This window comes from Melampsora larici-populina (genome assembly GCF_000204055.1).
Source record: "Melampsora larici-populina 98AG31 unplaced genomic scaffold MELLAscaffold_1, whole genome shotgun sequence".
Classification (NCBI taxonomy): domain Eukaryota; kingdom Fungi; phylum Basidiomycota; class Pucciniomycetes; order Pucciniales; family Melampsoraceae; genus Melampsora; species Melampsora laricis-populina.
The window spans coordinates 1,520,500-1,533,217 of NW_006768765.1; the positions used below are offsets into that span (position 1 = coordinate 1,520,500).

The window sequence follows — 12,718 nt, forward strand, 5'->3', positions numbered from 1 at the left end:
TTGAGAAGGTGATGCACTGTGGGGACACTTTGACCTGAAGCAAGTAGGCAGCCAATAGCCCCCCAGGAGGCATCAAAATTCAGGCTTCAGGCAGTCCTGGGATCAAACAGGGGTGGCAAAATAAGGCCTGCCCAGGGAAGCTGGAGGTCTACCACATGGCAAGTCTTGGGTCAGAAACCAACCCAATATTTTTAAGACCAGCGAGGACCAACTTCTTACCCAAAGTTCCCTGTGGTGTAGTCAATGTGTAGTGTCCTTATACACCACAGGGGGGTTCTGGGTTGTAAATGGTCCTTATAAAGGACGGTTTGTATCTACTGCATGTAGGCAGCTTCAGAACACAATAAGGTCAGACCACACCCATAAGGAAACTTCTGGTGTTCTTGGAAAACCCTTGTGGAAATCTCCAGAACCATATTTGTATACCCTAAATATCCAATGGTCATGTTGAGCAGATGGTTCATTGCTCACAAAGAACTTTGTAATGAATCTTTCATATTGTTTCCTCCAGTTCTTTTTCCTTGATTGATATTGTCATTAGATGTCATGAACTGTTTTAGTGGTCTATGATTGGTAGTATCAAGAAGCATAAAACATTGGACTGGTTACTTACAAAGTGCCTAAATAATAACTAAACAAGTCAGAGGATTCGTCAAGATCCACCACCTGAATGTCATAGCAAGTGAGTGAAGTTTGACCCACCCAAGCCCTGGCTAAATTTACCTTGCAATGGCAATTTGGAACCTGATTGTGATTCAACCCAACCATGTCTCTTGCATTCTTATTCAAGCTTGTTGCCTGTATCAATCACAACTTGAATAAGACTTACTCTGATTTGAGCCTGACATCACTTTCCAATTCCAATTTGAACTTGGTGTCTGACCCACATGACTCAGATCTATAATCTCATTCAGACTCAAATATAGCTCACAATTTCACTTTGCCTCACATTCACAATTCCAAACTTCCTACCAACTTTGCCAAGAGGATTCACCAAAAGATGCAAGTGGAGCGCGGCTTGCGGCAAGGATCTGTTCCAATGCATCTCACATCATCCTTCATTGTCATCTCCCATTTAATCATTGATGATTAAATTCTCCTCATCCTTCAATATTGGACAATGTGTAAGTGCACAAGACAATCACTGAGTGGCTTGCTAATCCACCAGTCACAAAAGCAATCCTTTTCAATCTTCAATCCTTTTCTTGACTAAATCATCAACTGACTCAATTATGTTCTTCTTCATCTTCTCTTTAAGTTTCACCAAATAAATGAGCTCACTATGTGAACACTGAGATCTTGCCAAACTACAAACAATATCCAAACACAATCTTGGTCCCAACGTCTAACAAATGGAGTCACCAAATGGGATTGTATGTTCAAGAGTACAAGAGGTGTTTGTATTACAATGGGCATGAGCAGGGCAATGTTGTGATTTATTGAGAGAAGTATGTCAACAGAATTATCAGAATATGTAGACACAAGAAGAATTATGATGGAGAAAGGATGGACCAGATAATATGCACAGAGCTTGAAATTAGTGCCTGCAAGATCATTTGTGTCTATCATGAAAAATCAACAATTTATACAAATGAGCAACCACAATTGGCTTGGATGGCTGACATAAGGACTGTGCACTCATACTAAAAAGTGTTGGTAAGTTAATTCACATATCAGGCTTCATCTACCTCTCAACTGGTCAACTCATTATACCAGCCAACACAGACTCAAGCCTGCCTTTTAAGGATGCTTCAGTCACAATTTGTCCAGGTGTTAGCAGAAAAGGGTGGTGGGACTGCAATCAACACATTGACCAAATTTTAACTTGAGTGATTCTAAGTTTTAACCACAATCACCCACAGTCCATAGCTTGATTTATCTTTGATTGCTCAGCAACACATGAGTTGTTTGCCCCAGAATCAGATGCCCTTTGACTATCAAAGATGAATTTCAGGCCAGGAGGATCAAAGCCTAAACTTTTGAGACACCACAATTCCTTCTGACAAACCAAAAATCTCAGCCAAACTTTGTCATGGACAAGTTCAATAAATGAATTTTCCATCCAATTACGTTGATCCAACTCCAATAAAACAGTTGAAAGGTGGTAAATTAGTTGAGAAAGAAGATCTTGATGGTAAGCCTAAAGGAATAAGCCATGTCCTTCTTGAGCGTGGCTTGTGGGATCATCACAACAAAACATGGGCTTTGAAAGGTGAAAGAGAAATCAGCTAAGGAGTGCAAGAAGACTGGACATGCCAAGGATAGAATTGCCTGGGCTGAACCCGTACTTAAACACACTAAGGTCCCTCTAGTTGAACAAGATCAACCAGATCCTCAGGATGCTTTACCAGGAGTTCCACTCATTTACTCAACGGAGTCTTATGAGTTGTGCAGTCTAAAAGTAATCTAACTTTTAGATGTTATCAATTTCTTTTCTCATTCATGTCACGATAAATGTATCCTACTATCTGTATCATACATAGTCTACAAGTCTTAGGTATCATCCTATTCAAACCTAAAGTCTTCGTTCATGAATCCTCTAGGCTTCTTGGGGGGGGGCCCCCGCCTAGAATAGGCAGGGGGAGGTAGGACCACCTAGAACCGTAGATGAGAGAGCGCTTAATGGCTGGGTTAGGCACTCTCTCTGCTACACCACATACCCAAACTCCCTTCTCACTTACGCTTACTCAACTTATCCATACATGTCGTCCCGCACGGATTGACCATTACCCCTGAAAGCTCTTTATAACGTCACCTCTTTGCTCAAACTATCGGGTGGTGGGTGGGTTCGAAAAAGGAAAGATTAAGCGAAAAGGCTTAACCGTGAGATAAGAGTGAGAAGATTTTCTGGATGTTGGTGTGGGAATTTCGGCTATGGTAAATTAACACGTGAAGGAAAATTTTGTGTAGGAAATTTTTCTTTGCCTTGCAAAAACTTCACGTTGTGGTGATCAATTTATGGGATCAATTAAAAAATTCACAATTACCAGTTTACCAGTTTATTAGCAGGATTCAGCAGGAAAGAAAATTCGAAATGGAGGTTTTTGATCAATTGAAGCTCTTGTAGGCTTATGTATTGGTCATTAGGTCAACATTACATCATTTTATTTCACATTATATATTAAGATCATTATAGTTTACTTACAAATTTATTACAAAAAGAAAGAAAGAAAAACATAAGAAAAATTCGAAATTATAGGTATAAAGGTTGGAAAATGGTTTTTAGGGTAGTAATATTAGAGTTATGGGTATTATGAGGTTAGAATATGAAAGAACAACATTATATGATACTATGACAATTTTAATCTTCAAGGTTGATAAGTAGAAACAGAAGTTATTAGGAAAAAAGCACTTTTTCGAAGTTGGTAAATAAGAGGTACACGTGTAGTTTGGTTGTGTAATAGTGGTAGTGATGGAATTTAAGGTTGCCAAGAGGATTTTCCGGGATTTTTAAGGCTATAGATGATGATGTCATATTACATGAGCAAGAAAAAGATAGTAGTAGCTGTGAAAAGTGAAGAAAATGGGTGAAATTCGTGGAAAATGGAGGTTTTCAGCTAATTACATATGTCAAATGACGTCAGAATAGGTTGGTAGATGGCTCATTCAACGCAGAAGAGTGGATTACATAATGTACAAACTTTAAATCATTAGTAACGGAGGTGTGTGTAAAAATTTATAAGGCAAATAAAGAATTGGTGTGAATCTCAAATTTACAGTCACAAGTCATATGTAACACTAAAAACCTTAACTTCACAACTCAATATCTTACTCATCACTCATCAGAAGTAGGTCATGTAGGTGTCAGAAATGATCAGTAACACGTGGGCTACAAGATGCACTTTAGTAATCAAAAATTGGAGCACATCTGAAAAAATTCGTAATCTCAAAAATTGGTTTTCAGCTAGTTTACAAGGAAAAAATCACCTGTATTCATCATAAGAAGTGCTGTACATCATATTATTGCGTCATTGATCACTTTTAGCTGTGAAAATTACATCATTTATTAGTAACAAAACCATTACATTGCGTCATCATAGGGTTTTTAGGGAATTTTGGGCGGATTCGATTGGTTTTGAGGCTGTTGACCATTGTAAAAGTTCTAGTACATTGTTATATATACTTTGAGAGGGTTTTGGGACTGTTGTTCCCCTTTTTTTTCTTTATCATTTACACCATTATTATTTTGTTTATCATCATAAACTTATTTTAATAGTACCTGTTCACTTAAATACGCCCTTTATTACAGTTATAAAGAGAAATTTACTTTAGTTTTATAGTCATAAAGACTTATTGGGAATAATATCAATCAGATATTGCTTATTTTTTTTCAGTTATCAATTGGGAATAACACTATAGCAGTGTTGATAGTAATACAAAGTGTGCTTTTGAAGTTAAAATTACGTGTGAAGTTATATTTCTCTGGTGCCTTATCAGTACTCAATACAACAGAGCTCTTTCTGATTGTGTTGTTTTAGAAGAGCAGTCCTTAGACAACTTCTACTAGTCATTTTATTAGTAGATTATCCTCTTCCAGCTCTGTATAACCCTTGTTGGGTTATAAGTTCTACAACGTGTATACCGGGAGAAACCTACCCTCAATACCCGGCTATGTTCTCCTCTGCCCATAGTCCAACCCCGCCTCACATCGTGGAAACAGACGGTACCGTCGTGCCTTTGGGTACCGTCAACCATCCACTCATTTACTCAACGGAGTCTTATGAGTTGTGCAGTCTAAAAGTAATCTAACTTTTAGATGTTATCAATTTCTTTTCTCATGCATGTCACGATAAATGTATCCTACTATCTGTATCATACATAGTCTACAAGTCTTAGGTATCATCCTATTCAAACCTAAAGTCTTCGTTCATGAATCCTCTAGGCTTCTTGGGGGGGGGCCCCCGCCTAGAATAGGCAGGGGGAGGTAGGACCACCTAGAACCGTAGATGAGAGAGCGCTTCCCCGTGACTCAGGGCGGCGTCCTGAGCCTGCGAACTCCCATCTACGGTGGCCTGGGTCACACGAGACTCCCCCTAATCACCACAATGGGGCTTCCTATTCTACATGACCATGCACCAGATCGGGGACAAATCTCTTGACGAAGTTTGCCAATCATCACGAAAGCTTGATTTCATTCAATAGTTTTACCGTACTTGACAGCTCTGTACTACTATATTCCCTAATATAAAGTTTGTACGCCTTAGATTTCCACCTCCCCAATGTTACAATATCCTCTAATGGGACTTTTAAATTCCAACGTAAGGAGGCTCCTCCCACTCTGAAGGAGTGCCCCGTTAATTTCGTCCTCATACGCTTTGACCAAACGTCCTCAAATATCCGTTGGCACCGCGCCTTTGTTAAGGTTATCCTTCGTTCGCCGTTTGGGTATGAGAAAACTGGATCGTCGTCGGTCGCCCTTGTTTCTTCTAATAACCTCTTCAACGCACTCACTGGGTCTAATAGGGAATTCTGGCATTGACAATGAATCCTTTGTATCTCTCCGACAGCTGCCGTCTTTGCGCCTTGAATCCTAATCTTGACGAAGTCCAATTTCTCGCTCCAAACAATATCTTTAACCTTCACTTGGTCCATGGTCACCGAGGTCTTCAGCAACTCCCCCAAACGCGCCATTCCCCAGAAGGCCACCAATGCTACAGTGTAAGCAACTTGATGTTCCAATTTACCGTCTGATAACGTTTCTACAAGCCCAAACAAATGACTGATCAATACCGGATTCTTCTTCTCTTTCGGTTGTTCCCTAAGCTCCAACTTCGCAGCCGCTTTCAAGATTGCTTCTACTCTGGGGGTCGTCTGGTGAGGGTAATCGAAGTTATGAAAGAGGTGCCAGGCCTTTATTCCTGACAAGTAAGTCCGAATCGTGCTTGATTTGATCGGCTGTCTACCAGAGTCTGACGGTCCTTGAATTAAACTCGGGCCTGCCCACACCACGAATTCGCATAACACCTTTGGGTCGATTGGTAATAGTGACGATCGACTTATTCCCTTCTCTTCCGCGAATAACAACAACTTTGCTACCCCCGCGTTGTAGTGTTTGATTGTTGGTTCCAACCAGCTTCCACTCAGCATGTAAGTCTTCACCACATCTTCTGAGGTATCGTCGACATTGTATAAACCTTTCCTAAACTCTATATTATGATCTAGTTTACGGTCTCAGGCAGATTCTAAAGAGGGGAAAGTAAGGTCGGAGTCTCTTTCTTCTGAGGTGGGCGTTTTATTCTAAAACGCCACTCCCGACCTCAACTCATGTCTTGGACTTAAATTTACCACCCGTCGACCTTCCGGCAACCGGCTAGTCTCCTCACCAAACAATGGAAAGGTCTGCTAGCAACTGTAGCAAACGAGGAGACCGAAAGAAGGAAATGCATTTCAAGAACACTGTTTTACTACTAAACACAAGTCGTCTGGAACCTCGATCACAACGCGATCATCCTCACTACGACTATCCTTACCTCTAGACAACAGGTCTGCCATGTTTTCCCCTGTTTCAACTCGTTCCGCCACCAAGTCACAATGAAGGTCTGCTAACAACCTTTGAATCACTTTCCATTCTTTGTTCACGGCCATGTCACCAGACTTATGTTTCTCAACTGCCGCTTGTGAGGTAGTATTATCGGTAAGCACAATGAACGTTTTACCTCCTACATCCATGATCTTACTGAGTACTAAAAGCCCTAAACGTATAGCCACAGTTTCCGCCCAAGCGATATTCCGCTTACCTCTCGGCGTAGTGATCAGATTCCATCCCTTCACCAAACGAAACTCTGCCCACTTGGTGCCGATTAATACCCCGATCCCAGACATTGAGGCGTCCCCTACCCACTGGACGTCTACTGGGACACTGTCCGGTATGATCCTCCTTGGTGTAAACGCTTTCAGTGTGGCCTGCCATTCTAACAAATCTTCTCTCACATCTCCAGGTATCTTCCTCTTTGCCGACGGATTCTTCCACTCGGCCTCCCACCTGTGCAAACTAGGCATGTAGCACTTAAGATTTGGAACTATATATGTTGTATGTACTAACCGTCCGATGAACTTCTCAACTTGCTTCAAATTAAAGGACGCTCCAGGAACCAGAAAGTCGTCTACTTGCTGACTTCGTTGTTTAAACTTTTCTTCTGGCAACCTCACAGTCCTTTCAGCTACGTTCCAAATAAACCCTATATACCTCTGTTCATCTGCGAACTCGTGAACCTTGTCGTCATTAGAGGCCACACCCATTTCTGCACTAAGCCGTACAATATCCTGAATCATTGTTTTGTTAGTTTCTTCCTTGATGAGTAAATTATCATCTACCCATCGAAATGCAGCTACTAATTTGAAATGTTTCTTTATGATTTTCCTCCACAGGTTGGCCGGTCTTCCAAACACACCACACCCAGCAACCCCTCCAAACTGGATTCGGGTGTCTAGCCATAACCTGTTGTTGAGGTCCATAAGGAGGAGAAACCTCCACTGCAATGGGTGGATTGGGATCTGCCGATAGGCTTTCTCCCAATCGAAGATTGCCACCTTATACTTCCCTGAGTGAGTTCTGAAGAATATCGCGATGACTTTGAAGTCGTCCCAACTTGTCTCGAAGTCTTTCTTATTGACAAAACTATTTACTGACGGTGTTTCTTCGTCATCTTGTGGGAATGAGAGATCGTTGATAATCCGAAACGACCCGTCTCCATTGATTACACTGCCCATCGGGCTAGATCTAAAGAAACCAATTTTATTGAAGACCTCCATGTGAGTAAACGGTCCAAAAACCCTGTTTGCCCTTCTTTCCTTCGCTATCGTGTTGGTGATTTTCTCTGCTGCCTGAATAGCTGATTCGTGATTGCTCGGTGTATACCACTTCCTGTTACCCAGCGTATGATCCGGAATCCCCTGATGGAATCCGTGTTCACAACCTTCCAACACCTCAATTGCGTCATCTCCTATCTCGTGCCATTCCACCAGCTCTCTCCACTTATGTAAGTTTAAGTCACAGAACGCAGTTTCTCTAGGCCAACGGGAGTCGTACCTTCTTCCAGAATTGCAGTAAGGTAGCAACTTCACCTCTCTTGACTCATCAGACGTCTCATCAACGACTAGTCTAGGAGTGGCACCTCTCATCCTCTTACTACGGTCCATCGCGCTAAACAAGGTACGGAGGAGGTACGGGACGTCAGTAAATTTGACCTTGAACCAACTGATTTGATATCATTTCTCAATACATCAGACGCGAAATCCAGGACAAGAAACTACATGACAATCGTGAAGGATATCAGGTAGACACGGACATGGTCTATACCACCGTACTGGGAGCAGAAGGGTTCTCGGTCATACAAATCAAGAAATTCTATCAAGCGGACAACACACGCTCCATCGGCGGATAACACAGGCCGGGACATTTTCTGTTCACGTCCTTCTTACAGTCCCCTAAAGACAAGGTTGAGCATGAAGACTAATTTCCAAGAAGGCTTACTTTGCCTTTCCTCGGCCTCCATATCTAGGACCATTCGGTTCACAATCATCGTTTCTCCTATCTTCACGACGATCATCTCTCTTCCAGGATCCACTAGCTTCAGCTCTCCGGTCCTCATAACCGTCACCACCTCGGCGTCCTCTAGGATAATCTTCACGATTCCCACCCCCGTTACTAGGCCAACCATTTCCTCTACCACGGCCTCTGTTGCCTCGGCTGCCGTATCTATCATCTGATCCATTATGATAATTGACGCTACCCGGACCATCATAAGACACCTGATTGGCGAAGGCCCACGACCTCGCATTCGGTTTACTCGCATGGTTGACACCGAAGTTTTCGTTGAGATTAGACTGAAAGGAGTTTTGGTTTGCTCGTAATGGTTCACCACTGATTGGATTAATGAATGCCTTACATTGACCATCAGCGTACGGGTTGATGTCTGCAAATCTAGGATGGAAGTTGCCTAATCGCTCCGAGTCCAATCTTGCGTCTCTCTCTATTGATTCGTTTCGCTCCGCGGGGTTAGCAAGCTTCCCGTCAGCATTGCGAATGGTGAGTACAGTTGTGCGAATTGCCATGTCATATCGAAAGGCCATCGGCCAGCACAGTCTCTCCCATTTGATAGCAAAGACATTCTCCTTATGAATCTTGAACTTGTCCGCTAGGTCATCGTGCTTGTAGTAATAGAGGTAGGCGACAAAGAGATCAAACGCTGTCACCCATTCACCAAAGCTCATTTTCCATTCGATTGGTACGCCTAGACCATAGTACTTGTCTTTCTTATCGTCTGGGCCTTTCGGCCTACTGGAAATCTTGATCAAGTCTTGCTTCAGCCAGTTAACATTCATTATAGAGAGTGGTATGTATCCGTCTAATGGTTTAATTTTGTCGGCCCAGTGCTTCAAGAGAGCTACTAAACCCGTGTTTTCGATTCCTTTTTCTCCGACCTCAGGTTTAGTTGTCGCTACGGTCTTAGAGGAATCCGATTCTGTCGTTGATGCCGGTGCCACCTTGTCAATCCCATCAGTTCCGTCTAGACAAATCACGGTTCGAGGAACGGTCTCGGTAGGCTTCTCGGTGGGTTGATTAGGTCTCGTTGTCAGAGTCTGTTGCCTGGCGGTAACAGACCTCGGTATATATCCTAACGTAGCGGTGGCACCCTGCGCGACAGTTGTGGTTGTGTCTGGGTTAGAAACGACTGCCAGCCCGTTGGCTAATAACCACGAATGAAACCCCCTCGGTGGACTGACACCGACAGCGGTGGTGTTCTCACGTCTCGGAGACGTTTGACCTGATGACAAGGAACAAAAGTGACCAACTGGATTTAGTATGGGTTCGTTTGATATTGGTCTCACTCATCTGAGGCTTCACTCTCGGTGGCATCACGTATCTGAGCGTGGAGGAATACATCGCAATCGCGGCAACACCAACAGTGGGTAATATGGATTTCGAGACCCACCAATTGTAGCATTGCTAACATTATCTTTTGAAATTAGGCCTCCTAGGCCAGATGGGCCATTTCCCGAAGGGTGGATGACCGTGGTTCCAGTGGTTCCTTGGGCGGGTGCACCGTTAGGAGTAAGTGAGTTTGTAGCATTCGGACCTCCCTTGTTATTAGGTGCTGACAGTGAAGATGGTCTGGAAGTATTCGTATTGTCTCCCGTCTCTGGGGCCGTTAGAGTCACTGCCGGGGTGCCTTCTCCCACTGGACCAGTTCCATTTCCGGGCCTGGTGGAGCCTCTCGCGTTCCGACGTCCTCTTCCTCGACCCCTACCTCTCTGGCTACCTGTTGTACTAGAGGGGTTTGATTGGTCTGTCTCGATTGGGGGGTTGATTGTTTGTTCCGAATCCAGTGGGGGGACTGAGCCTCCCCTTAATCTATCACTCGATCTCCGCATCATTGCGTTAAATTTTTCTGTGTTGGTTGTTGTGTTATCGTTTTCAGTTGACATGGCGAGTTTTAATGGATTGTAAAGAAAAAATTTTTAATTCGAAAAAGGAAAGATTAAGCAAAAAGGCTTAACCGTGAGATAAGAGTGAGAAGATTTTCTGGATGTTGGCGTGGGAATTTTGGCTATGGTAAATTAACACGTGAAGGAAAATTTTGTGTAGGAAATTTTTCTTTGCCTTGCAAAAACTTCACGTGTATACCGGGAGAAACCTACCCTCAATACCCGGCTATGTTCTCCTCTGCCCATAGTCCGACCCCGCCTCACATCGTGGAAACAGACGGTACCGTCGTGCCTTTGGGTACCGTCAACCATGAAATCCCAGGATGTTGTGCTGACAAAGCCTTGTCAACCCAATCAGGCTTTGCTGAATAGAACTCATTGCTTCAAAAGGTTAATGAGAATGCAGCTCACATCTGTAATTTCCTGCATAAATTTCATTGTGAACTCAATCCTATTGAACTTCTTTGGTGTTACATCAAAACAGCTAAATTCCATATCTTTATTATCTCTTTTTCTGATTTTGGCTAAGGAAAATGAAATTTAGGCTACCAGGCTCATAGCTTTGAATTTACGTAAAAGTCTTCCAGGCACAAAGGACTTGTTTGAAAGGATCAGGAAAACCTGACCTCTTGAAACCATTTGACATTTTTCTTGTAAGGCTGATAGGAATGAAATTATTTTGCTGATGACGATTTTTTAAGATTGACAGAGAAGTCATGAAAGCCCAACCTGGTCCTAATCCAAAGTCACAGTTTTACACGTCTCACCAATCAGAAGTTGCGCGCGAATCGGCAACCAACGCAAATTTTAATAACCCACTTTTTTTAACCTTGTTGTTTGGTATCTTCATTATATTTTGATGTTTTTTTGTTCATCTTTGCTTTGAACACCCGGTATATCAACAACAAGCAAAGACACCATAAATGGATGGATTGCCATCGATCCCAGGATTTGAACAATATCCTCGGCACCCAAATTGGATGGGTTTCTCTTTTGGCTCGTTATCGATTTGTTAGAAAAATACCCGTCGGCTCGACATTTGACGCGTCTCGGCACTAGCGACGTCATATTTCTTTTCTTTTAATGTAGCCATTATCTTTCTGATTTTCTGCTGGTTGTATCAGTTCATACAAGTAATGAGTGTATACCATTTCTCGTGCTTGATCAAGGACCCTCTGAAAAACAAATCAAACCATCCTCTATCGACGGTCTGCAGGCTGTTGATGACGGCCCTATAAGATCAACATGCAGAATGTATGCACATACCTTCCGCAATTCGTCAACGCCTTGCCTGACGTAAGACCGTCGGTGCACTGAACTACACTGCGGTTCAAAAGATTCGTAATCTTTATGTGATTTCACCATCCTGTTCCAATGATGTTGTTTTCATATGTTGATGACATGCCCAGTAAAAACATGATGTAAACATATGTGGTTGCGTTGCGAACTTGTTATTCTGATCTTTGTTCAACACTCATCCTACATAATCGTGATGTAATCAGCAGGCATGCTGAAGGTATCAACAATAAAAGTCACACATACTTACGACATATCGCTGATATAATCTTCTTGGTTACATATATGAAATGCAATACACACATCGTCCAAACATGGATTCTGGAACATGAATCCAACCCAGATCTTGATCGGTTTGATTTTGATTCAATTTTAATTGTCATTTTATTGCATCGGTATTGGTATCTCGATTTTGATTTCTGATTTCCTCTGTTGGCATCATTTGGTTTCCTTTTGGTCACAATACTTTGCTTACTGGGGCAACACAGTGACATGAGACGCTGGATACGTTCCGGATGTACCGTACAAATAAGAAAAACAACAATGTTTGTTCAACAAAAAGACTTTTAATGTAAAGAAGTAATTGTAGGTAGCCATAGAAGAAAATCCCAATGATATATAACAAAAGAAAAGGAAATGATGAGCCAATCCCCATTCAGTCAATATCTATCAGTACGGTACATCTTCTTGCCACTAGTTTTTGCCAGGGAGAAATATATTATTGTTTGGGGGTTGGACTTTGAGAAACTTGAGGATGAACTGAGAGGCCGATTGAGAGCAACAAAATTCGATGCAAAGGATATCCAGTCAATCCTTTGGGTTCCATACAAGGACATCCAATGAGCAGAAAAAATCACCATGGACTAGTGATGACCAGGAGAGATCAAAATGGGTCAGCAACTCTAGAATAACGGCTGGACAGACAGATACAAAGCGAGATGAAGGCATAAAGCAGCTATACTTCACTTACCAAGAATATCATATCACGATCGGT

General features: G+C 42.4%; 1 protein-coding gene across 1 annotated transcript; it reads right to left on the minus strand.

The window, feature by feature from the left end:
* Window positions 1-8,293: 8,293 nt before the first annotated feature.
* Window positions 8,294-10,428, minus strand: MELLADRAFT_86891 (uncharacterized protein; the record flags this gene model as incomplete). Its single annotated transcript, XM_007403995.1, has 4 exons — window positions 8,294-8,306; window positions 8,474-9,767; window positions 9,832-9,846; window positions 9,936-10,428. 4 exons carry the CDS (start codon window positions 10,426-10,428, stop codon window positions 8,294-8,296), a joined length of 1,815 nt encoding a protein of 604 aa, XP_007404057.1.
* Window positions 10,429-12,718: the final 2,290 nt, after the last annotated feature.